We start from the raw sequence: 27,662 nt of genomic DNA, 5'->3' as shown, positions 1-27,662 counted from the left end.
CCAATGTTCATAGCACCATTACTCACAATAGCCAAAAGGTGGAAACATCCCAATCATCCATCAACAGATGACTTGATAGCAAAAATGTGGAATATACACATACAATGGAATATTATTCAGCCTTAAAAAGGAATAAAATTGGATACATTTTACAACGTGGATGAATCTTGAAAACATTATGCTAAGTGAAATAAGCCAGACACAAAAGGACAAATATTGATATAATTCCACTCCTCTGAAATATCTAGAACACCCAAGTTCATAGAGACAGACAGTAGATTAGAAGTTACTAGGGGTGGGGATGAGAGGAGGACAGGACGTTCTTGCCTAGTCGTCCCAGAATTCCTGTTTGGAGTGACGACAGGCTTCTAGAAGTAGATGTGGTGATGGCTGCACAACACTGTGGATGCAATTAATGCCACTGTATTGTACAGTTAAAAAGGGCAAATTTTATGTTATATATATTTTATCACAACAAAAAACACTATCGGAAACTGGTTGGAGGGTCAACAATGATGCCTGGGATTTTGGAGTAAACCACTGGGAAAATTATGGTGCCATTGACTAATTTTTTGAGAGAGTGAAAACTGGAGGGACAGTGGATTTGGTGGGGGCGAGAAAGCAAGGAATAAAAAATTCTGCTTTGAAATCTGAAGTCCGAAATACTTATTATCTACCCATGTGGAGCTGTTGAGTTGGCAGCTGAAGATACAGTAGTCCCCCCTTATCCATGGTTTCACTTTCTGAGGTTTCAGTTACCCACGGTCAATCTCGGTCCAAAAATACTAGATGGAAAATTCCAGAAATAAACAATTTGTAAGTTTTAAATTGTGGGCCATTCTGAGTAGCATGATGAAATATCACGCTGGCTGGCTCCGGCCCACCCGGGACGTGAATCACCCCTTTGTCCAGTGTATCTATGCTGTATACATACTATTCTGGGTTTCAGGCATCCACAGGGGGTCTTGGAATGTATACCCCACGGATAAGGGGGTGTACATTCTGCCTGTAAGAACAGGCAGAAGACAGATTGTCACTGGAGATAGAAATTTGAAAACCATGAGTGCATAGATAATACCCAAAGCCAAGGGACCATTAAAATCCCTTACATGTTTAATGTAAACACTAGGGCCGAGGACAGAATCCAGCTACACTTTGAAATTAGGAAACTGATAGAAGCAGAGGAGCCAGCTGTCAGATAAGAAGAAAACAAGCAGGAACGGTGTCAAGGAAGCCTGGAAAAGAATGCATTTCAAGAAAGAAGTAGTAAACCGAAGCTTAATGAGATGAATTCTTCTGATTCTTAAATAATTAGGTATTTTAGGATATTTTACTTTGGAGATTAGTTACAAAAAGCAAATTTCAACATTCTGGAGGAAAGTTAAACAGATTTGTGATTTTTCTTTTTCTCTTTTTTTTTTTGGTGAGGAGGATTGGCCTTGAGCTAACATCTGTTGTCAATCTTGCTTGAGGAAGATTGTCCCTGAGCTAACATCTGTGGCAATCTTCCTCTATTTTGTATGTGGGACGCCACTACAGCATGGCTTGATGAGTGGTGTGTAGGTCCACGCCCAGGATCCAAACCTGCAAACTCCAGGCTACTCAGGCTGAATGCACGAACTTAACCACTATGCCACCAGGCTGGCCCCTAGATTTGTGATTTTTAAAAAATTAATGACCTTGCGCATTGTAGCTGCCTACAAATTAACTGTTGAATGAATCTTTGAATTAAAATGGAACCAAAATGTGATGCTACAAAGTCAAATAAGAGCAGCAAAGCTCAGTGGAAGTTTCTAAGAAACACTAACTACGACTTAAGCAAGCTTCCATTACTTAACGCAAGATTATTTAAATTAAGAATAGTTTTCCATGAATGATAGAAAGATGACACTAGGATTTGCCTCTTTTTCCTAAGGAGTCATTGTGATCTTACTTTTGAAGCTTCCCCCCAAATAAATACATTATTTTTTGGCTTGCCATCCCTGTTTACCAGCATCTGAGACCAGGAACCACTGGCTAGACTGTCCTCTAACATCTGTATCTGGGACAGCCAGCTGTGCACATGGAGAACCCAAAGTTCATCATGTCAGACCGGTTTTCAAACAGCTCTGAGGGCTGAGTTTCCAAGTTAGTGCCCTACACTGATTTTATTGATTTTCCTTTTTGAACTGAGAGCACATTGAAAACAGTACAGCTATGCCAGCATTCCTCTTTGCTGAGCAATGCTGTAACATTTGTTTATAAATACAAACTTCTGAGCTTGATTCCTTCTCTTAACTTCCCTTCTGGGCATTGCTCTAATTACCAGTCCTTTCACGATGTACAAGCAGGGGAATCAATGCAGAGCCCCAAGGCGGCCCCGAGCTCGCTTCTTTTAATACGAATACAGATGATTCACAAATATGGTTTTATTATAAACAGAATCCATCCCTAAGAAGTAAACTTTTATATCTTTATTTCCCACTTGCTCAAGTTCTATCTAAGGGCCACTGAGTGGAAACTAAGCGAAATATGAAAGCTGAAAGGATATCCTTGGAACTAAGGAATCCATAGGATTTGCAATGTCACTGACAGGCTCTCCGGCTGCGGCATTATGGGATGGAGGTTATTCGGGTTATTTAGAGCAGCACAGGAGACCCTGAGCTCCCTGTGGAGGTCTTTGAGCCCTCTCTCCATCCAGCAATTCTGACTTGATCAATTTCTGTTTTCCTCTGAGCTGCCGGCCCCCGTCACTGTCTTACTGCCACTGTCAGCCTGCTACCATGTTTACCGAGAGGAAACCATGAAGAAATGTGAAATGTCCTTCTTGAAACTGGGGGATGGGGGTAGGGAGGGCGAATAATGTTATATCCATTCTTAAATTTAAAGCACTTAGGAGTGTCCTTCACACTTATGTCTATTTTCGTATTCTTATATGAAGTCATTTAAATAATAATTTCCTTTAAATTGTTAATAAATACTACTTTCTATTACAACACATTTAAAAAGATACGATTATAGCCAATATTCTAAAATGGTTCCAATTATTCCACTGTTATCTTTTGAGTTATAGAAAGGTCCAAATCTTGCAATTAAAACATTAATTACATGAATCAAAGTCCTTTATTGCATTCTAGAAAGCTTTTACCGAAACATTTTGCTAAATTTCTTATACCAGAAGAGGTTTGTAATTAGAAAAGTGGAAACTTCTTTAAATAACAGGTCTATCAGTTCTTCACTCTTATCAGTTCTTATCTGCAAGTTTATCTCTGCTCTTAGAAAATATTAACTGAAGTCAGTGGTTTAATCATCTTAAAGAGAAATAAGTTCATCGACTGCTAATACTTTGGTAGTGACAAAACCCTAATACGAATCAAAGGGTTAAAGATACAAATGCAATATCAATATTTTAATTATATAGCATAGTCGCTTTTAATTAGACCCACTCATGAAGCGGAAAATAGTATCAATGATGTCCAGATAAGTTAATATACACAGTAACTGAATTAAGCAGATTCTGGTGGTAAAGAGCTCACATTTGTGGAGCATATTCAAGTTGTGTTTATATGAACTCGATTTTACTAAATGAGAATTAAAATAGCAAACACACACTCCGAAGGCCTGCCCTGCTCTTTTCGTTGGGCCTCTGCTGTAGGCACATATGCTGGAACTGGGGGCCCTGCTTGCTGATCAGTAAAGCACTTTGCTTCTGAAGGATCACAGACTAAATCTTAAAAAAGGGGAAGACAGAAGCCTCCCCGCACTGGTCCATGCACGATACATGTACATCAGCAGGCCTTCATCCTTTCCTCCTTCCCTCTTTTCCTGGCTTTAAAACTGACTGTAAAATGCTACACATTCTAATGGTTAATACCTTGGTAGCCAACAGTCTAGCTTCAAACTCGGCTTTGCCATTTACTGGCTGTGTTACCAGTGGCAAATGACGATCTCTCGAGTCAACTTCCTTTTTGGCAGAATCAGGAAATAATAATACCCACTTCATAGGATTTAACTCACATAAAGGGTTAGCACATACCTCACACACAGTAAAGCTTCTGTAAGTGTGAGCCACACTTTCTCCTATGATTATTCGGAATTAGATATTATATTATAATTATTATGTCGGAATCTGGATTGTCTTTTAACTCAATTGAAAGCACCCACAAAGCAGGCAGGCCATTGAATAAACTGACAGAATGAGCTGCCTGCAACTGTGTTCACACGTGTCCACCTAGCATCCCTAAAGCACTGGAAAGTTCAGAAGGAAAATAACAATAAAAACAAACCACAATAGTTCTCTCCAGAGGTTTAGACTCATTTGTTACAAAACACAAAGTTACTACTTCTTTTATCTAAGTATCTCAAAGGGTTTCATCCGATCTCCTAACTGGTAACATTAAGCAACGTTATGTAACAATAAGCAACAATTAGCCCAAGAACTAAACCTCCAAGAATACTGTGAATGAAACATTAAAACTATTACTAAGAAAACCCTTTAGAAAAAAAAAAACTTTGAAAGGCTAATAAGAAGAGTTTCAATTATCTGTCACTGACAGAGAAGGCTCTGAGAATACAGAGCTGAGGCACGCAGGCCAACAAGAAAGCGCCGTGGTTCATGGTCTTACTCAAGGGGTGTGGAAGACGGGCTGTGGACCTGCACTCACTCTGCCTTCAACACATTTGCAGAGACTTCTGAATGGATGACATGCAAGCTGATAGTACCACAACTGAGCATAATTTTTCGTGCAAGATTTCCACATCTTTTTCAAAGACTTTTATTAAGTATTGTTGATATAGGTATTTTGGAGTGAATGAACTAAAACAATATGATTCTTTCTTCCCTAGCCCCTTGAACACTAAAACCATGATTTGGACTCATTAATTAACTACATAGTAAGAAATAAACAGAAACACAAACAAGCTTTAAACAAAAATAATATTACATATTTAAATTACATGCAAAATGGGATACTGAAGGGAAAGGAATTAATAGAAATGACAGTCTGAAAGGAAGACACAGAGAAGAAATCTCTCTTTTCTCACATATGTAATTTGTCTGGTGTTACTGCCAATATTTAAATGGTCTTCCTTTACTGCAAAATTATGGCAGAAAAAAGGATCAGTTACATGGACATGTGATATCTGTCTTCATGGGCAAGTTACTGTGACTTCATTCATTCATGAGGGTGGGTTGGTGACACTCGGATGAACACTTAGACATTCTGGATTGTCAACACGAGAACAGAAACACTCCTATTTGAGAGGAGGAGAAGCAAAGAGGAGAGAGAGTGAGGAGAAAGGAGACTGGAAGACCTTCTGGCCCAGCACAGCATTTATAACCAAAAAGATATACTGACCAATGGAAGCTTCTATCCAGTGTTGGTGATATTTGACCCTACGTCTCTTCTCTCTCCTTGACTTTATCTTCTTATTTTTACCTGGAGAGAATCAAACTCTCACTCAGAACTGGGTACATTTTGGTAGTCCAAGAAGTCTGGGATCGCATTTATTTGGTAATAAGCTAACAGCATGAAGCTGAGTAGAAATCTGGCAGTTTCCCACTCTCATCAACACAGTTAGCTATATTTTCTGACTTGGATTACTAACCTGTGTGGTTACAAAAACTGATTTTAAAAAATAAGGCCGAAGTCACCAAGCCTTTAATTGGTGTGTGTAGACACGGGCTTGGTTCCCTGTCCAACTGAGACCATTATTTTCCACTGCAAACCTCCTCCAACTAAATAAATGGCCTCACACAGCATGTTTGAACAGAGTCTTTTAGGCAGCCCAGCTCCTTTCTCCTTTAAGACAGCACCACCCAGCACTCTCTCCACTGCCTCATTCGTCACCACCCCAGTGTATTAGACTAGCGAAAACACCTTCTAAGCTATAAAGTAAGTTGCCGGTACTTAATAACTTAAGTACAAAGCATTGTTATTGTGCCAATATAGTTTTGTTTTATTCCTAAGCTGAAAAATCACAGTATCATCATTTATTCTGACTGCAGTGGTAAGTACCTTGTTATTTCAATTGCTAAAAAAAATAATGATTTCAGCATATCCTTTCACATCCTGTAGTATACACTGCTTTGAAAATGGTCTTTCCAAATACTTGGATCTCTAGCCTCATCTCCTTCCCTATAGTCACTACCTTAGTCCTCGTGTATCATCTCCTCCTCAACTACACGGCTCCTAAGGGGCCAGCATGCTCCCAGGTCAGGGCATCCAGACCACTGCCCTGCTGGCCAAATTGGTCACAGGACCCTGTCTGGTTTGGACCACACAGTACTGGCTGGGGAGCTGCCTATGAAATAGAGACCAAGTGTGGGCTCTGAGAGCCATCATCTTTCATGGTTTGCTCCCCAACACTGGCAGGGAGACACCAGGGGCACAGGGAGGACAAATCTACCCAGGGTATGGATACGCTGAGCACAGGTGTGGCTCCTGAGGTGAGAGGAAGAGAAGGAACTGTGGAGTGAGCTGGGGTCCTGGACAAGCCTGTCATCACCCACGAGCACCAATAGCCGATTGCGTACTCAGTTACCAGTGACTGTTACCAACTGTGAGTGGGGAAGAGTTTTTAAACATTTCTTTAAATTGGGCTTTGCATTTTATTTATTAGTATAAAATGTGAATGTTTCTATCCAGAAAGAGAAATTTAACTGTATTTATAAGGCATTGAACTGAACAGCTGTACTTCTTCTTAACACGGCAAAAGAAAATTATAAATGGACAAGGTAAAGAGTTTCCTACATATGTCACTGAATGCACTATCAGAAATCCAACGATAAAAGTGAAGGGGACAAGATTCAAGGGCACTCGGCAGCCCAGCGACAGGACCGGAGCAGGCGAGACGGGAGGTGAGCAGGCAGAGGGTCAGGAGCGTCACTGAGAGAGGTGCTGGGGTGACGGAGGAGCGATTCGGGCTGGCAACATATAGAGAGGCCTCCACGAAGGCCGAAGGCCGGGGAGGTGGGGAGAGAGTGGTCTGAAGGGCAGGAGGTCAGAGGGGATCCCGAAGTTTAAACTCGACAGGTAGAAGCATGCCCAGAAGGGAGAAAATCCTGGGTAGGGACCCTGACACTGGGAGGCTGAAGGTCACGGCAGCTGAGGCATGGTAAACTGCTTCAACACACTTAGTTTTGCTGTTCTTGACCTTGCTTCCAGATAACTTGGCCTAGAGATCTGTTCCCCACCAAGATGGTGTAGGCCAAATATTATCACGCATGTCTCTAAGAGAAAAAGCAAGAAGGAAAGACAGAGAAAGCAGTTATCACAGGAGAGTGGCTGGCCAGGGAGGGAGGTGAACAAGAGGCCATCGCAGCCCACAGTCCAGGCTCCGGGGTTGACTGGAGACTTTTCCTGCCATGCACTGTGCAGAGAAAGTCTGTTATGCCAGGAGCGAGCTCATTACTTTAGATTCTCTTTGGCACTTGGTGGATTATAAGTATAACTATTTGGTTCCTTAATTACGATAAATACCATAATTAACACTGAAAAAAATTATAATCCACAAAATGGCAACAGATTGTCTATAGTATTTCTCTGCAAATATGATAAAGCAAAAGAATCTTTTTCTGATTTCAAGGATGTTTTTCTTCTTTTCATTATCCCACAGTTCTATAAGGTCTTGCTGTGTTTATTTGACTTATGAAACAAGGAAGCTTTTAAACTTTACTGCAAGAAACAGAAAAGACACCATAAAAGAAACACATTATTGTGGTCTTGAACATCTGTGCTGAAGGATACACAAGCTCAAAAATAGTTTTGCTTCAATTGGGACTAACAGACACGGCTGCCATCTGGGAATTGGAACAAAGATACGAAACTTGGGCCAAAGCTACGCCCCCTGCTGCGGAGCGGACTCCACCTAACCCTCTGAGCGCCGGCTCCACACGGGGCCCTCCACCCCGCGTCCCTGTGAAAGCGCAGACTGCATTTCCCTCATCTTTGGCGAGGGCACGAGATATGCACGCTTTCACCTGAGGACTCTGCATCCTGTAATGCTCAGGTTCCCTGTTATTAGTAAAGTGGATAATTCTTATTTACCTTACTTCAGTATTTAAAGAAGTAATCTTCTGTGAAATTATTCTAAGATGATAAAACTCAAATTATTTCCGCCCATTAATTTTCAACTAAGAAAAAAATGTGTGTATGTCTATGCATAGTTTCATATGGCTGGGTCTGCACTGAAAAGAAAATCTGGATTTCGACAGTGTTTCTTGCTATCTCCTATTCCAGTATTATTGATATTGTTATTAATTTATTATTTTACAAATGACAGAACTTATGGTAAAGAAGAAAACTGTGTGAGGGCTGGCCCCGTGGCTGAGTGGTTAAGTTCGCGCGCTCTGCTGCAGGCGGCCCAGTGTTTCGTTGGTTCGAATCCTGGGCGCGGACATGGCACTGCTCATCAGACCACGCTGAGGCAGCGTCCCACATGCCACAACTAGAAGGACCCACAACTAAAAATATACAACTATGTACTGGGGGGCTTTGGGGAGAAAAAGGAAAAAATAAAATCTTTTAAAAAAAAAAAGAACAAAACTGTGGATTGGGTTGGAAGGAGCACAGTTTTCCTGAGGATTGGAAAATGAAGCCGATTCAGGAATTTCACCAAGGCTTTATTTACTCTTTTGCAATTATTAGAATCTTCACCTGGTACACGAAAAACCTGGGACACAGAAAAGCTAAACTTGCCTGAAAGTTAGGTATTAGGACCAGACTCAAAATCAAGCCCTCTCCATTGTGAAGACTAAACAAGTGAATTCATGAAAAACACCACGCAGATCCTGGTTTGCGTCAGTCTCGCGATGACCAAACGAAGGAGTTCTGTGCAAGTGCCTCGTGGTGCTAATTGGCATTAGAAGTTAGAGAGAAACTCCCTTTTATTTTTCAGATTTTTATCTGTGCCCTCAGCATCTAAAATAATAGAAAATATTTATGATGAATTGAAATCTTATGGTATGATGTAAAAAATCCTAAGTTAACCTCTTTCAAATTGGTGTTTTGCCCGAGTTTAGAAAAAAGATCAACCATGTTCTTCTTTAATTTTCTTTCACATCGCACAGAGCAAGCAAAATACAACAAATATTATTATACTATTAATATAACTAATAATTAAATAAATTAAAAGTATTTAAATTAATTAAATTAAATAAATTAAATAATTAACTCTTGAGAAAGGGTGGAAAGTCCATTCTTCAAAGAGCTACGTTTATTGTGTCGGATGCAAACGCTGTGCGCCTCGCCTCCCTACTGCTCCCCTTGCTCCCTGCAGTCTGTTCTCAGCAGTAGCCAGAAGGGTCTTTCTACAACTGAAGTCAGCTCACATTCCCAGTTCCCTCTGAATAAAGACCCGCGTCTTCACAATGGCTTACAAGCCCTACTTGGTCCAAGCCCCTCCACTCTACCCACTGGGCTCCAGCCTCTGCTAAGTGTGTTGCACACTCTGCCCACGGCTGGCTCCCTCCTTCCCTCCTCCAGGGCCCTGTCCTAGGCCTTCCCTGACCACCGTATTTTTATACTACCCCTCCTCGGGAGCACTGGAACGTCATCTCCTGGAGGACTGGGAATCTAGTGTGTGTTTTTCACTGCAGGGTCCCCAGTGCCCACATCAGTGCTCAGAGTAGGCACTCGATACACTTGTCAGCGAATGAGAGGGCAGCCTGAAGGCGGGTGATGCACAACGTAGGAGAGAGACCTTTCTGATGCCTGCTGCTGATATCCAGACCAGCACCAGGCAGTCGAAAGTGGCCCCCGACCTGCTTCCACAGTTCAACAGCCTGATGCCAAGGATTTTAAAATGTAATGTTTCTCATTTTAAGGAAAAGCATGCCTCTTATGACCACTGGAAGGCTTTCCAGGAGTGACTGACTGATTTTTCAATGAATTTTTTAAGTTTGATACTAAAGATTTTGCAGAAAATCATTTAAAGACAAAATTCAACATTTCATACCATAACCCTGTGGTCGCTTGATAGAAAATGAAACATAGACAGAAAACTCTAATGTACACATTAATAAGTTTTTAAAAATTCAAGAGAACAAAAAGATGTCCAAACCGTGTCTTCAAGACAGTTGGTAAATAAGATAAAGAGAACACTTCTGAGGCCATTCCAAAGTCATTGCTTAAAACGACTTCCCTTTTGGGGGAGATGAGAGAAACATTTTACATCTTCACTGGGGAGATGATTACACAGGAGTATACATCTGTCAAAACCCAATGAATTGTACACTTAAACTGGTGCCTCTTCTTGTACATCAATTACATTTCAATAAAATTTACAAATTTATTTTGCAACAGTTAAAAAAAAAAAAGCACTTCCTCCCTTTAATTATAATTGTGTAAGTATCAAGAAAAGATGTTTCTTGAGTATTTAATTTAAAAAATGGCTACATGATTCACAATGTAGGCAAAACTCTCATGAATACTTAATTTCTCCAAGATGGTCAAAATAGTAAGTGAAGCAGTTAAAATAATACTTTAAACACTTGAAGTGGGATCTTATCATTAAAAAAACTAAGCCCTGTTTGGGGGGCGAGCCTGGTGGCGTACTGGTTAAGTTCATGCACTCCGCTTCAGCGGCCTGGGGTTCGTGGGTTCAGATCCCAGGCACAGACCTAGCACTGCTCTCAAGCCACACTGTGGTGGCATCCAACATACAATAGAAGAAGATGGGCACAGATGTTAGCTCATGGCGTATCTTCCTCACCAAAAAAGAAAAAAATTAAAAATTAAGTCCTGTTTGATATGTGACTTCAGGCTTCCAATTTTTACTTTCTACTATCTTTTGCAACCTTTGAGTTATTTTACGCTATTATTTCAAGTAGGATGACTCAATTACATTTTATTTATAGTTTCAAATTTTTCCCCTTAATTTTAAAATTATTTTTAAACTCCTTTATTCCTGGTCCTGCTGAGTTCACCTGGAGAGGCAGTACTGAGCTCAGCGCATCTGTGCTGCAGGCCCACTCAGGTTTGAATGCTGTCTCCTGGTCCCTGTGACTGCTTCCCAGCTGTGGAGTGAGGGCATCAGGTATGCTCACGGCCAAGAATTACTGCAGGGCGGCTGAGAAATGCAGATGAAGTGTCTGGTACCCTTCAGAATTTAACAAACGTCTGCTATTTTAAACTCTCCTGTTGCTTCTGTTTTCCCTCCTCAAAACGATGTTCCTCAAATTAACTCCCTTCCTTAAGCAGTTGATGTTGGAAGTGGCCAGGCACTCACTCATGTTTAAAGACAAAGGGATCCAGCCCACTGGTGAAGGCTACATATTCCAGTCCCCTTGAGAAGGGGGCCCAGAAGGCCAGGACTGGGCCCTGGGGGAGCGTGAGCCCTAACACACCACCGGACGAGAAGGAGTGCTCCGCTGTAAGAAACGCAGGGATCTCTAAGATTAGGCTTTGAGTACGTCCACTGCAGGTTTGGCACAAACTGTTGGATTGTTTTATCCAAACTTATTTATTTTAAGCATTTAATGAGTACGCACACAAATCACTGTGCCATTTGTAAAAGTCCACAACTTAATGAAACAGGCCTGCTAGACTATATTTTTTAAAATAAACTGTACTTAATCTAACATTCATTTAATTTAGTGATGGCCTTTAACAAACCACAACCTGTTTCTTCGTGAGTAAATATTTAAACCAGCTCAGTGACTTTAAATGTCTAAAAGAGAGTAAAGAGAAAGGCAGAGAAGTACGTTCAGAGCTGACTGGGTAATCATCAACTGCCGCGTGCTCGGATCAAAGGCTCTGGGCTCCTTCCGTGCCTCTAGCTCAGGACGCTCCACAGCATCCCGGATTCAGGGGGCGCTGCAGCCGACGCAGTCAAGGCATTTAAACTTCCCTTTTTTCTACTTGGAACAAAGTTAATGGCTTACAAATATATATCGGTTTTACATTGGGAGACAAGAATGAATGCAGAGCATGTGAGTTTAAGACACTTTTTTTCTTTTGAGAATTTTTGATTTCTACAACTTCAGTGAAACCAGGGCTATGTGAAGATAAATATTTGAAATAGCTAAATAATCACACAGAGCAGTTGCATTTATAGCGCTCTTTTTCTCTAAAGAGGCCAAGACACTGAAAGTGCCCAGCTGTTTTTCTCAACATCCTCAGAAAATGAGGAGTTTGCTATAACAAATTTTCAGCCTATTTTTAGATAACAGCTGTGTGCCTTGATAAGCAAATCAGCTTTAAAAAGGATTATTTTCTAAGGAAATCATTCTAAAATCAATTACAACAGTTTCCTGCTTTCTTAAGAAGACTTGAACAAATGTAATCTGATCATCCCTCCCACTTCTTTTTGGGTCCAGAATAATAATGAGAACTGTCATTATCCTCCCAGCGGTATTAGAGAGAAAAGCTCAGAGGTCAGTCCTTAGGCTGCATAGGTCTGTTTGCTCTGTGCTCAATGGCACAAAATTACAGTGTGGTTGGAGTTCCTGTGGCTGTTTTTTGCGGTGTCTCCGACTCCTCCCCACTGGACCGCAGGCTGCCCTTTCACTTCTTGTGGCATCCATCCCTCATTGTTAGCTTCTTGCTCGCCTCTCCTTCCCTGCACCGTGGCTCACTTGCTTGGCATAGCAATGCTTATATTAAAAAATAAATGGATTCCACAGGAGGGCTTAGAAAACGTTCCTCTGTGCAGAGCACTCTCCTGCCGGGACTCTGCAGGGGGACCTGGCTGATTTCTGTTTCTTTGGTTTCCACGTAAGCGATCTTGACTACTACTATTTTAGATTGTTTTTCAATAAAATAATGAAATCACGTAACATTGACAAAAAGAAAGGGAGATACTAAAGGAAAGTGGGGAACTGTAGAGAGCGGAAGGAAGAGAAGAGCAATGGTTCTTAAACCAACAAATAAACTAGTGAACAGCAGAGGAAATCTCTGCTTCAAATGTCACAGGGGAGGGCTGGCTTCATAATCTGTCTGCCACAAGCCATGGGCTGTTCTGTCTGTGCTGAGTTCTCTTTGATCTCGTTGTCCTCCTATTCCCTAAGTTCTGTTTAACAGGAAAGAGCTAAATGTCTGAGACTTCTCTTTAAGACGCTCCCCTCTGTACTGCATTATCGACTTGTTTAGGAGGCAGAGGGGCCCTCCTCTGTTCCTGAAACAGTGCCCAAAGTCGGCTCCATCGACACAACCCAGGGCAGCAACCCCTGGCCAGACACTTAAGGAGTCTTGGCCTGAGGACCACAGACTACTTGAAAACCCTCAGTAAACTGAACCCTTAATTAGAACACAGCGGCTTTGTGGACCCATCCTACAGAGGATCCAGTAAGTACTTTGGAAAGTCGGACCACTAAGTATTAGCAAACTCGTCAGAAGAACACTGCTACATAAACAAAAAACACACAGGAACAGTAAGAATCACATACTGTTTCTAAAGCAACTGTAAAACACTTTTGGGTTACATGCATCTCTTCCGGAACCCGTTACCCAGTCATTCACTCTGATCAGAGGCAGCAAATGTTTAAGTACTCCAGGACGGGAGAACTGGGTGCTGGGAGAGCACCAGGAAGCTGCCTTCTTAACCTCGGAGTTTAGGGGCTAAAGCGTTCAGGTGAAACTCTTACCATGAGCCACTGCTTCTCCTCCCGCCCCCTCCCTCTCCTCTCCTGCTTCCTTTGAAGAAAACCTGAAGACTCATATTGGTATTGATTTCAAAACACTTCCAGTTTATTTCCTTTTAAGTTTGTTTTTGTTTTCTTTAAAAGAGGTGTTTACTAGGCACCCTTACTTTAACATAATTTAGCACTGCCTATCAAGAGACAAAAATCTTAGTACCTTCAGACAGGCAAACACGCCGTGGGCATCAATCCGTTAAAAGATCCTGCAGAGATGTGAACAGCAGCAGCCTCAAAACCCAACTGCGGTCCAAACACCTACATGATACTTTACTCCACAATATCATTACAGTAAGGCTTAGAAAATAGTGTGTGAAAAAAAATTTAAAGTGGAAAAAGGATATAAAATAGTATGTTCAGCATAATTACATCTATTTTTTAAAAATCAGAGGTACAGATAGAAAAAAGACGAAAGAAAACCATCAAAGTGTTGTCTTTTGTTTTGGGTGGTTCAAATGCCGGCAATGTTTTGTTTACAGTGTTCTCCCGTCCTTTTTTCTACTAACCTTTAAAAATCATCTTTAATGAGCAAATATTTCTTTTAAAAGTTTATTTTGAAATTGCTTTTATTCATTACCTAGAAGATATTTTAAAGTTTCCTTTGGAAAATAACCATTTTTTTAATAATGTGGTTCATTACTTATTGGTGCAGAGACCTGCTGTCTTCTGAGAGTATTAAGCCATGTAAAATTCCTAATAAGTTGCAGGTCAACATAGCTCCCGCTTTTCTTTCTCCCCCACACAGGGACTTATCTGATCGCTTATCTCTTTAGGATCACGTGGCGTGTTCTACAAAGCCCCCAGGAACAAAGCAAACATCTAGGTTAAACACACTCAAATAAAGCTGTACTCGGTGAAAACTGCTTTGACTTTTTTCAAAACCATTTGTTCCAACCACAGTATTTGTTCCCCATTAAGTAAACATTGCTAAAAGAAATCACATGAAATCTGCATCTCTTATCAAACCCGGGACAGGATATGGTTCTCCTAAAATTTCTTGTGTGTTTCTCCTTAACGTTCTAAACGGGTGCACATTATTAGGATGTGAGGAGACAATGGGGAGAAAGCCCGAAGCAGGGATTTCCACGTAAAGAGTGCCTTTCATTTATCTGCCATTTACAGTGATGTCATCAACCAACCCCGTGCTCCATGCCCAACTGGTCATTCTCACAAGTTAACGCTACTCGTGACCTGACAGAGGATATGGGTGGACTAATTGGTTATATTCACACACACATCATTGTTTTGAGGCAAGGGAAGCTTAAAGCTCGTGCTGGTTGGGCATGGGGTGTGAGGCTTTGGGCAATGGGACAGAGAGGGAAGAGACCAGCCTGAGTAGGGTCTCTCAGCCTGGTGTTCTAGCCAGTCAGTAATCAGACACAAAAACCCACTGCAGCCCCTCTCTCTGCAGGTCCACTTCCCTGCTCACTCCCCAGTGGAGGTGAGGGCCAGCAAGACAGACACCAAAGCCAGCTGCATCATGAGCTCCTCCCCATATGGGACAACTCCCAGCCACCCATTTCCAAAGAGCACACCTGGGGTGGGGCAGGGCGGGGCGGGGCCGAGGGGATGCTGGGCGGATGCAGCCATCCTTTGGAAGAAGGCAGGCCAGCAGGGAGAGAGGCATTACTGAGCTCACTCTGCAGCAGGCATGTTTCTGGGTGACTATTTCAATCCAAAATCTGCCAATACCAGCATGATTATCCCTTTTCCAAGGAGTAAGTGGAGGTATGAAGTGGTGACACATTTACCCAAGGTCACACCATCGCTACAGGGCAGAGCCTACATGCGAATCCAAAACTTCTGGCTGCAGATCTTACACTGTGTTCTACTCTGCTCCACAGCCTCTAACAGATGCCACCTTTTTAAGGACTTCTTAAGACTGGGCTGATATAGCGTAAAGGGTCATGAGGGATAGAAACTTCTTTCTCGTTTTTGAAGTCACTTTACAAGGGATACAGGTCTACCTTACAAAGACAGGAACTTCTAATTTGACATCCTTTATTACAAATTTGAGCTGTAGAGAACCTATTAGTTATCTGATGGCCAGAGTTTCCCGTCTCCCCTTATGCCATTTCCTGTGGAGTGCTAGCTCACTGCTGTTCTCTGAACCACGGCCCCTGCTAAACACCACACCTCTGGGCCATCACTTGGTGCTTTCTCAAGACAGCAACTCCCCCTAAAGGCTAGGAGATCCGATCTAAGAAAGAAGCACTGTGGTAAAAGGGGCAGGAAGGGAGCCAGTAGACTGGGGACCCTGCGTGCCAGACACCGTGCTGCGCGACTTACATGCACTGACTACTTCGTACTTACAACAACCTTAGCAGGGAGGGGTCACCCTATTTTATGGCCCAAACCAAGCCACAGGGGAGTTAAGTCACCTGCCAAAGTTACACCAGCTACAGACAAGCATGGATGTGGGGTGGCCCCTGGGAGAGTTGACAGAAACGTGGGAAGTTTTCAATCTTGAGTTTTCTTGTTACTTTGGTTTGCTTCAGGGATTATGTGAGAAAATGTATTTACATCCATTTAAAATTATTCTCGTGTGATTAACACTTAGACAGTCATCCTTTTCAAAGACTTGTCTGTAGCTTGCTATAAGCTGCACGTTTGGGTTACAAGTCACACGCATCTTGGGGCAGCTTAGAGGCGGCCTGAGTCATCCCCGCACAGAAGCCCCTGGAGACACCATATGAGAAGCAAACAATGCCTCACCATGACTACAAACTTCAGCTGGACCCTCGCTGCTACTGGGACACCCACTGTCTTCTCTAATCGACTTCCCTCCCACTCTCTGTAACGAGGACCTGAGACCCCTATGCTCTTCCAGCCTGAGTTCCTTGCTTCCAGACTCACTTGGCAGAACACGGTGCCTCCTACTGGACATACACAGAAGCCAAGCAGAGGAACCTCCCGCCGCCTGCCACTGACTGTGAAGCCCACGCACATCTGCCCTGCGCCCTCCTTCCCCGGTTACAGCAGGGAGCTCGCCCTCCTTCCAGAGAGGTTAACGCCACACCTACGCAAACCTTACCTGACTGATCATTCTTTTGTTCCCTCATATAAAACAGTCAACCTCTCTCAAGTGGGTCCTTCCCGGCAACCTTCGAACAGGCAGATTTGTCTCTCACCTAAAAAAATGAAATTAAACAAACTGCTCCCTTGTGTGCACACTCCACACATCGCCCTGTTACTCCTTCACAGGCAAACATCTGGACAGAGGTGTCTATAATCGTCACACTCCTCCCCTTACGTGAACTTCCCATCTCACTGTAACCTGGCTTCCATCACTAAAACGGTTCTTGTTAATGTCCTCAAAGACCTCCAGGGTGCTGAGTCCCAAGGCCAGTTCCAGGGTCAACTGACTCGGCTGGCACACAGCATCCAACGCTGCAGGACACTCCGCTCTCCGGGCTTCCTCAGACTTCTGGGCCCCTCTGTCAGTCTCCTTGTTGGGCTCACCCTCCTCGAGCTGATCCTTTAGATCACAGGTCACAAGTCGCAGCTTGGGAAAGCCTTCCCTAATAGTGCTGCGTCATTACCCATCATACATTCTTGGAGCCCCGGGGATCCTTCCAGGCACGGAGCTGATCAGTCACAGTGTTGCATCCACGTGTGTAGTGTCTGAACACTGTTTAATGTGGAGCAGCTGACAATGCCCCCACTATACCCTAAACTCTATGAAGAAGGGGACAGGGGTCTATCTGTTCTCCCTTGTGTGCCTGGCACCCAGTAGGCACTCAAATATTTGTTCAACTGAGAAGTGAAAAAGGCTCTGCCTCATAGGACCATGGTGTTTAACTAGACCAATCAGAGTCTCTGCTTCAGGAGCCTGCACAGGGAAGAAGACAGCAAAGCTGCTGGCCGAAAGTATGAGGGAAAACCAGGAGTCGTACCCAGAGTCCTGCAGGCTGAGACTGCAGCTGCTGGTGCTGACACGGAGCTCCAGGCAGGGCGCCCAGCCTCCTGCACCAGGGGGGCTACAGGCCCTGGGCCCCAGGGCTGCCGGGGTCCCGAGCAAGGGCTCCTCCTGGGTTCTGGGGCCTTCAGACTCTCTCACTACCATGTGTATCCTGGAAACAAACCCCATTACTTGAGGCAGCTTGAGTGGTGACACTTTCTTATGGCTAAGAGTCTAAATAACACAGGACTCCCGAGGGGGAGAAATCCCTGAAGAGGCAGTTCTTTGTGGAGGAGCTGAAAAGCCCAAGGTAGAAGAAATGAAAACAGGAGGCGCCTTACATAATTTCCCCCCAAGCCTTCACGATCTCCTTTGAGGAGATGAGTTGTGTTCTGGAATTATTCCCAAGAACCATGCCAAAGGCAGCAAACCTTCCTCTGCAGAGATAAGGACCCAGGCTCGCCGAGGACCGCCAGACTGTTGTTTCACGATTCGAAAGGCTATGAGCTTGCACACTGCATTTCTGACTTCGAGAAATAATTTATTTTCTTTGCTTTCTAAAAAGTTTCTCATAGGTAGAAATAGAGCTAGCTATTCATATAAATTAAACTAGTTAATTTTCTTTTCAAATTACAACTTACTTAGAGCTTTACGAGACATTAAAATTTAAATGTGAAATCTACGTTTAAAGGCTGATTTATGACATCCAAGCTTAGTCAGAACCCCAAAGGCAAAAAATTCCAATGCCTCAGACTTATGACTAGATTATATTAAATTTAAACCCAATAAATTAAAGGGGAAAAAAACCCCTCGTACTTTCCAACCGTAAACTAGGCAATACCAATTTCTTTTCTAAATCTTTTCATGGTAGTTGGGGACAAACTGCATAATCTTCGCCTTCTGGACAAAATGACGGTTGAGCTGACCCACGGGCAAGACCGGGCTGCTGCTCTGTTTTAACTGGCGCGAGGACGCGTCCTTTTATGGGCTGTGTAGCATAAAGTGGCTCTTTCAGTGTCTCCTCTACGTTACCCTTTTAGAGTTTCATTAGATGATGAACATTAAAGCAAACAACACAAGAAAAAGTCAACATGCAGTGGGCTGCCATCAGCCAAGGGAGGGCAGAGCAGACAGCTCGGTTGTCTCAGAAGACAGCAGAGTGAAGCAGAAAAAGCACGATCTTTGCAGTTAGACAGACTGGGGTTTGATTACTGTCTCTGCTAACTACCAGCCAACAATGGAAAGGCATTCACCTCTGGAGCTGGTGTCCTCATTGACGAATGCGGGCTGATGATGGACTATCGAGAAAATTAACTAAAACAGTTTGGGTTATGACTAATACATAACAGGCATTCAATACTGCATTTGTTAACTGCATGATTTATTTGGTGACTGTTTGAGTATTATAAAGAGGAGGGTCAAAATACATTTGTATAAAGTTAGAAGGAGTCTTCAGTTTTTCTGCCTTTCTATCACTTCAAATGAAGGATAGAAAGCGATGCATTTTGGTAAAGGACATAATAATATGGACTGCAGAATTCCATGACATTCTTGGAAATAGAAGCACTATTTGACCTTATCAAAGAATGCAATAATTTTCAATTATTTCAGAGGGGCCTTCTGTCACAGTAAGAAGCAAGAAGACAATCCTGTGCATTGAATATTATATCAAAACAACCACTAAATATAAACATTTATATTACCAATGCTCCTCAGAAAGCCGTGAGCAACCTAGGCACGAATAAAGCACCTCCTCCGTCCTCCCTCCTGGACTTCGCTGTCTTGTGCGTGGGGGAGCACAGCTCACTAAAGGCCTGCTCAGCAAAGACAAGCGTGCCCTGAGCACATGAGGGCATGGGGAGGCACACCTGCTGATCCTTTCCTGGCCCATTACCTGTGGGCTTTCATGGGCCAGATCTATATTTAGGACTAGGAAGAGTGAGGAGCCACTCTTCTTCCTAGTCAAAATCAATGCAGGTTGATAACTGGTAACAAATACCTTTTGCATCTAAGGAAAAATATGGTCAAAAAGATTAATATTAATACAAAGAAGAAAAGGCACAATTTTCTCATTTACAGTTGTATTTCCAGCACGCAATGGACTTTTCTCTTCTTACTTATTTGTTAAAGGAGAAAAACGAAGGAGTGAGTGAAATGAACTAAGATTCCACTTAATGATACGTTCATTAGGGCAGGTGATTCACGGAGAGGAACGTCTCTGGAAAGGCAGAGAAGCCACCACATGACAGGGTCTGGGGACTAAGAAGGGAAAGCACAGGAATTTAGGGGGCCATGGCACAAAGACATTATGTGTGAGGATTTGGACCACCTAGTTCACTGGAGTTGCCAGTTATATATCTAGAAAGGAAGATAAGAGTTTGAATGGAGCACAGCAGCAGCAAAATGTCTGTATTTCACTTTGAGATTCAAATCAATGGACACAGTTTGCTGACTGAGGCACACAACAAAAGGGGCTTTATGTCCTGCTGGAAGCTTGATAAAAGAATGCACACTCTAAAGCCCCACAGCAGAGACAGATTCTGGTCCATTTGCCAACCGAAGAAAGGTTTGAAAAAAGACCAAGAGCCCTTGGGCTGTGTTTGCGCGGAGCTCACTCACAGTGCGGCTCGTAAGGAGGAGGGGGTTCTCCGCAAGGTACACACTCCATGTCTTGAAAACCAACAAGCTTTGTCTTCCGATAAAATCTAGAAGAGAAAGGAAAATATCCTTGTTAGCTCTTTCATCTAAGCTCAGAGTTGCAACAAACAGATTTATGTCATAAATTACTGGCAGTCTCCTTTACCACTTCTATTGTTAAAAAAAAAAAAGGTTCTCAAAGTCTTAAATACAACAGTATCTTAGATACATCTCAGAAAGCCCTCTGAGCATGCAGTGAACGATTAAGAAATATCAATCCCACTAAACCTCCCTCTGTAGCTTCTGCTCAACCCCACCGCTTCTAATGGAGGGAGGAGTGTTGGTGAGGGAACACGAAATCGGTGGTCTCTGGCATTTCTACTGTAACTTAAACAACAAAACGCCTTATAAAGAAAGTGCTAGTTTTTAACATTTGAAATTCAGAGACCAAAGAAACCAAGCAAAGTGTAGAGCAACGGAAAAATGTAGGGACATACTTATACAGTCTTGATATGGGGACATCTTTCTAGGCCTGACAAGAAACCCAGGAGCCAGAATGGAAGAGATTAACAGCTTTGAACACGAACACACACACACACACACACACTTAAAGACACCTGAGAAGCAAAACTAAGTAAAGAATCATCCACATAGGCTACAGCTGCCATAGTGATGGATTTGGGCAAAGCAAATTGAAAACCTCTGGAAAGGATTCACCATTCAGGATACTATTAAGAATATTGGTGATTCATGGGAAGAAGTCAAAAAACATCAAGATTAATAGGAGTATGGAAGAAGCTGATTCCAATACTCGTGGATGACTTTGAGGGGTTCAAGATTTCAGTGGAGGAACTAACCACAGATGTGGTGGAAAAAGCAAAAGGACTAGAATTCGAAGTGGAGCCTGAAGACGTGGCTGAACTGCTGCAATCTCACGATAAAACTTGAACAGATGAGGCGGTGCTTCTTCTAGATGAGCAAAGAAAGGGGTTTCTTGAGATGGAACCGACTCCTAGTGAAGGTGCTGTGAAGATTGTTGAAACGACAACAAAGTATTTAGAATATGACATAAACTCAGTTAATAAAGCAGTGGCAGAGTTTGAGAGGACTGACTCCAATTTTGAAAGAAGTTCTGCTGTGGGTAAAATGCTATAAAAACGCTACAGAGATAGCTGGCCCCGTGGCCGAGTGGTTAAGTTCTTGCACTCTGCTGCAGGCGGCCCAGTGTTTCATTGGTTCGAATCCTGGGCACGGACATGGCATTGCTCATCAAACCACGCTGAGGCGGCGTCCCACGTGCCACAACTAGAAGGACCCACAACGAAGAATATACAACTATGTACTGGGGGGCTTTGGGGAGAAAAAGGAAAAGAAATAAAATCTTTAAAAAAAAAATGCTTCAGAGAAATTGTTCGCGAAAAGGAGGAGTCAATTGATGTGGGAAACTTCATTGTTGTCTTACTTTAAGAAATTGCCACAGCCACCCCAAGCTTCAGCAACCACCACCCTGATCAGTCAGCAGCCATCAACTTCGAGGCAAGACCCTCCCCCAGCAAAAACATTACAACTCACTGAAGGCTCAGATGACAGTTTGCGTTTTTTAGCAATAAAGTATTTTTTAATTAAAGTATGTATATTTTCATTGCAACCTGCATTTCCCTGATTAACTTGAGATTAAACATTAAAATTTTTTTTTAATCGCATCATACTTTTTAGCTTTTTCCAGAATTTTTTTTTTTTTGAGGAAGATTAGCCCTGAGCTAACATCTGCTAGCAATCCTCCTCTTTTAGCCGAGGAAGATTGGCCCTGAGCTAATATCTGTGCTTATATTCCTCTACTCAACATGTGGGGTGCCTGACACAGCATGGCTTGATGAGCAGTGCTAGGGCCACTGAAGCAGAGCATGAGAACTACATGACCCCAACCACTATGCCACCGGGCCAGCCCCCATATTTTTTAGTTTTAATTACGGGTATAACTCAGAGATATTGTGGGTTTGGTTTCCAGACCACTGAGACAAAGTGAATATCGCAATTAAGCGAGTCACACAAATTTTTTTGGTTTCCCAGGGCATATAAAAGTTATGTGTATACTATACTGTTGTCTAATAAGTGTGCAATAGCATCATATCTAAAAAAAGCTCAGAGCCAATCTTCCTTAAGCTAAAAGAGGAAGACTGGCAACAGATGTTAGCTCAGGGCCAATCTTCCTCATTTAAAAAAAAAAAGTTACACCAACAAGAAAGTTTTAAATTATAATAATAATAGTTCCTTCTGAGATGAAAAGAAAAGGATACAATCAACAGAGTGAAAAGGCAACCTAGAGTATAGGAGAAAATATTTGCAAATCATATATCTGATAAGGGGTTAATATCCAGAATATATAAAGAACTCTTACAACTCAACAATAACAAAAATCAAAAAACCCGTTTAAAAAATGGGAAGGGACTTGAACAGACATTTTTCCAAAGGTGATATACAAATGGTCAATAAGCACATGAAAAGATGGTCAATATCACTAATCATCAGGGAAATATGAATCAAAACCACAATGAAGTATTAGCTCACACCCATTAGGATGGCTACTATAAAAAACAAAAACAAACAAACAGACAAAAAAAACAGAAAATAACAAGTGTTGGTGAGGATGTGGAGAAACTGAAATTCCTGTGCACTGTTGGTGGGAATGTAAAATGGTACAATTGCTATGGAAAACGGTCTAGAAGTTCCTCAAAAAATTAAAAATAGAAGCTCCATATGATCCTGCAATTCCACTTCTGGGTTGTATCCAAAAGAATTGAAAGCAGGGACTCAAAGAGGTATGCGCACACCCCTGTTCACAGCAGCACGGTCCACCACAGCCCAGAGGTGGGAGCAACCCAAGCATCCACAGAAGAAAGAATGGATAAACAAAATGGGATATACCGTACAATGGAATAGTATTCAGCCTTAAAAAGGAAGGAACTCCTGTCACATGCTACAACATGGATGAATCTTGAGGACATTATGTTAAGTGAAACAAGCCAGTCAAAAAAGGACAAATACTGTCTGATTCCACTCATATGAGGTATCCAGAGCAGTCAGATTCATACAGACAGGGAGGAGAACGGTGGCCGCCAGGGGCTGCGGGGGAGGGGAATGGGGGGTTCTTGTTTCATGGGTCCAGAGTTTCAGTTTGCGAAGATGGAAAAGTTCTGGAGATCTGTTCACAACAATGTGAACATACTTAACACTACTGAAATGTACTCTTAAAAATGATTAAGATGGCAAACTTTATGTTATATATTTTTTACAATTTAAAAATGCATAAAAATTTAAAAATAAGGTAAATATCATAGGACACTATAAGGGAGCTTTCTTATTTAAGATGTATTTCTGGCTAAACATTGTTATATGCAGACTAATACTCTTCCTCTCAGCTAGAAAACTTGCCAAATTATAAGTTGATTAAGTATTGACAGTCTAAAATAGTTTTTATAAATAAAAACTCATTCTATGTAAATAAGCGAAACAAAAAGTGAAACAAAAATTGTAATATCCAACATTTTCAACAGCAAATATTGACATAGAAATACACACTTTAAAATATTTTTAAAAATTAAGGAACTGCAAAGTATTGGGAACCAAATGCAGACGTTATTTAACATTTTTAAAATAAGGAATTCTACTTGTGACAAAACAGTTTTGAGGTCGGAGCTTTCCCTGACACCTGAACAAAACATATTTGTTAAAAATATTATTTATTAAAATACGAATTTGAGGGCCTTCACACAAGTGAGGCTAGAAGGTGAGTCAATCACATCTGTTCTGAATGACCATGAAATCTAACCAGAAATAACTAGAATAGCAACTACAAGGAGGCTGCGTGGGAGCATCAGTTCAGGGGGCTCCACAGAACCACTGCTCACAAGGAGAGGTGACACCCGGCGTGACTGACAGCAGCCATAGCCGCGGTACAGAGACTACTCGAAAGCATGCAGAACCTGGGTGGCCAGCTGCTTTATTGCAATGGCTTGATGGAAGAATCCAACATTTTTCTAACTGCTACAAAATTTTCAAAACCATCAACTGACTCTCACTTTCTCCACTTAGTACAAAGTGATATTTAAGGTCAGAATCATAAGGCACAGAATAATTACTAAATTACCAATTATGTACTAATGATCAAAAACATTTTATTTTTAATTTTTAGAAAGCTCTGGTCAAAATTATCCAATTTGAAAATGAAGATGCAGAAATTAGAGTTTTAAGATGTAACTTTAAGTGGATAAAGAAGTTCATAAATCTTTAAAAATTATCCTTTCTCTTTATTTTGTTGAGAGTGGCCTGGTTTTTGGGACATAGAACATATGCAACTTTACTTCCTGAACAAGTGAGACAGGACACAAATTTTACAAATTAAATAAAAGAGAACAGAGACATATAAAGGTATCTGGTGAAATGGTTTCCATAGTTGAACTTTAAATTTTACTCTGGGCTTTTGTCAAAAAGACAAAAGGAAAACACACTGAATTTTACTTAATCACTGTTTGATGAGAGGCAGCACATAAATACATCTTACAGACCCTAAATTTCCCCCAACACTGAATTTAAAGAGGAATTTTTAATTCAAGTGAATCCAAATAACACTAGTTAGCCTAATGAACACTGTGTTTGAAAACTATTATTTTAAGAAAGCCAGGTTGGGGACCATTAACTCTTCAATCAATGAATGCATTTCTGCAAGGAGATGACACACCATAGTCCAGCTCTGGTTATATAACGATCTCACTTAACACAGGGTTGAGTGCAGTTACCACCACGTCCTGTGTGTCAGTATCAAGTCAAGGTCAAATTTTCTTCCGTGCATATGCTGGAAACCACTGACAACTGTGTTCTCTGCTCTACTCCTGTTAGTGCCTGACTTGGGTTGCTTGGTCAGCCCACTGTTCATGTCTCTCCTCAAGCCACAGCAATGGCCCCTTACTGAATCTAAACAAATGCTAATGAGAAGACAAACCCTTAGAGTACAAGTCCAGCCCTCACAAACGGCGTGGCGTTAGGAGAGCTCATGTTTGCCCTAGGCAAGGGGAACTGAGAGCCGAGATGAGAAAACGGACCAGGGCAACGCAAGCAGCTTTCAGATGCATGGGGGCTGACACGCTGTGAGGGTGGAGAGGGGCGCAGAATGGGCAGAGGCAGCCATTATAGTCAATCACGGAAGCTCCGGGTGAGGCCTCCCTGTGAAATCAGCCGTGGGCTTCAGTACAGCGGCTCAGCAGTGCACCTACCAGCTGGGTGACCTTGGGCAAGTCATTTATCCACTCCAAGGCTCAATTTCCTCCTTATAAAGAGGGGATGATATTAATCTGGACTTTATAGATTGGTTCTGATGATTAAATCAACTAATCTGCATGGCTCGCTCAGCACATGGTGAGCACTCAATAACTTAGCCATCACGATGAGTGGAAGCAGCAGAGACCCGGCAGGGCCCAGGCTGTTCTCCCAGGGCTGGGCCCAAGCCTCCTCAGCAGAGACAGGACAAGAGGCCACGGAGGAGGCCAGTGACCCCTTGGCCACACTCTGAAAACAGCAGCCGGGCAAAGCTTCCACTGGCCCCCAGCAATATTGCTTGGCAACATCGTCAAATATTTATTTAGTACTTACTATGGACTGGGCACTTTGCTAGGCACTTGACAAGCATTATATTCTTAATCCTTCTGAGAATTCTGCAGGTTGGTATTATTATTAGATGATATTCTTATAGGTGAGAAGAATGGGTGTCAGAAAGACTAAGTGATTGGCCTAAAGTCATTGAACATATCTGGGGACAAGGGCACCGGCTCCCTCTAATCGCTCAAATTGTGGGCACAGAGGGCAGACATTTCTACACGTATCTGCCACTGGAAAAAAGCAGCTGGTGTTCTGCTGGGGCTGACCATGTGGGCAGCAGAAGATCCTCACTCAAGTGAGGTTGAGGCTGCAGAAGGCAGGAGTGGCACCAGAAAGAAAAACGCCCATCTTATGTCTGACTTCGGCATCATTTTTCCAGAAGCAATATGCAAATTTGCTTATTTTCTTTCTGCCTCAATTCTCCTGTCTGTAAAATGGGTTTCAACTATTTGCTTTCTTCACATAAACACAGTCAAGCTGGATGAGCACCTTTAAAACACTCTGGATGACCTGGGTAAAAGTCACTACACAATTATTGCCTGCCTCTTATGTTCACATTGGCTTAGAAAGGATGTAATTTTAAACTAATCATATAAATAAACTATGAAACATAATTCAAATGTCTACTCATTTCTAACTTTCCCACATCTAGGCATTTATTTAAAGAATGAGCAAACATCGCAGAAACTAAAGCAGTGGGCTCAGATGACAAGAAGGGAGGTTAAGCACAAGGAAGCATGTTGGGTGGAGCTCCTGGCAAGACTGTACCCTCTCTCACCCTCCAGCAGCACAGCGCCCAGGTTCCCTCTTTACAAAAACCAAGCCCCTGGATCCTGAGCTTTTCCCCACTCTCTCTGGGCAGCATCTCAGCCCCCACATCTCTTGTGAACCTCCTCTTCTCCCTGCCCCCCGAGACGAAGAGGGCAGACATGCACAGACCTGCTTTTAGCAGATCTGTAGAACAGGAACAACAATAGAGATGTGTCAGATGTTCAGTTCAGGTCCTCGATTAGATCTGCACAAGGTCAAAACTCTGAGTAATGATATTCACAGGTATCAGCTCTGGTCTGAGATTATAGTCCATTATTTTTTTTTTAAATAGATTTATTGAGATATAATTCACATACTGTACAATCTACTCATTTAAAGTATGTAATTAAATGATTTTTAGTATATTCACAGAGTTGTGTAACCATCAGCACAATCAATTTTAGAACATTTTCATCACATCAAAAAAGAAGGCCTGTACCCTTCAGCAGTCACCCCCTTTTTTCCTAACCTTCCCCAACCACCAGCCCTAGACAGCCACTGATTTACTTTCTGTATAGATTTGCCTAATCTGGACATGTCATACAAATGGAATCATACAATATGTGGTCTGTTGTGACTAGCTTCTTTCACTTAGCATAATATTTTCTAGGTTCATCCATATCATAGCATGCCTTAGTAATTCATTCTTTTTTATTGCTAAATAATATTCCATTATTTGTGTATACTTCATTTTGTTTATCCATTCACCAGGTGATAGACATTTGGGTTGTTTCTGCTTTTTGACCGTTATGAATAATGCTGCTATGGACATTTGTGTATAAGTTTTTGTGTGAAAGTGTTCTCAATTCCCTTGGGTATATACCTCAGAGCAGAATTGCTGGGTCACATGATAACTCTATGTTTAACTTTTTGAGAAACTGCCAGACTGCCTTCCAAAGTGGCTGCACCCTATCACATTCCCATCAACAGTGCATGAGGGTTCCAATTTCTTCACACCCTCACCAACGGTTGTTATCGTCTTTTTGGTTATAGCCATCCTACTAGGTGTGAGGTATGTGTTTCTCATTTTCATTTCCCTGGCAGCTG

The 27,662-nt window shown here is 42.2% G+C and overlaps 1 protein-coding gene across 8 annotated transcripts in view; it reads right to left on the bottom strand.

Annotated features, from left to right (window-relative positions):
• TNFRSF19 (TNF receptor superfamily member 19) overlaps positions 1-27,662 on the bottom strand; it is a 101,910-nt gene that overhangs the window by 32,226 nt on the left and 42,022 nt on the right. For all 8 annotated transcript variants that reach the window (XM_001490872.5, XM_005601097.4, XM_070240096.1 and 5 more), the window contains one exon: positions 20,136-20,221. In XM_001490872.5, the coding sequence (XP_001490922.2) occupies positions 20,136-20,221 (86 nt within the window). The remainder of the gene's footprint in view (positions 1-20,135; positions 20,222-27,662) is intronic.

Source organism: Equus caballus, chromosome 17 (assembly GCF_041296265.1).
Source record: "Equus caballus isolate H_3958 breed thoroughbred chromosome 17, TB-T2T, whole genome shotgun sequence".
Classification (NCBI taxonomy): domain Eukaryota; kingdom Metazoa; phylum Chordata; class Mammalia; order Perissodactyla; family Equidae; genus Equus; species Equus caballus.
Note: the sequence above shows the minus strand (reverse complement) of the source record. Positions and strands in the feature narration are given on the sequence as shown.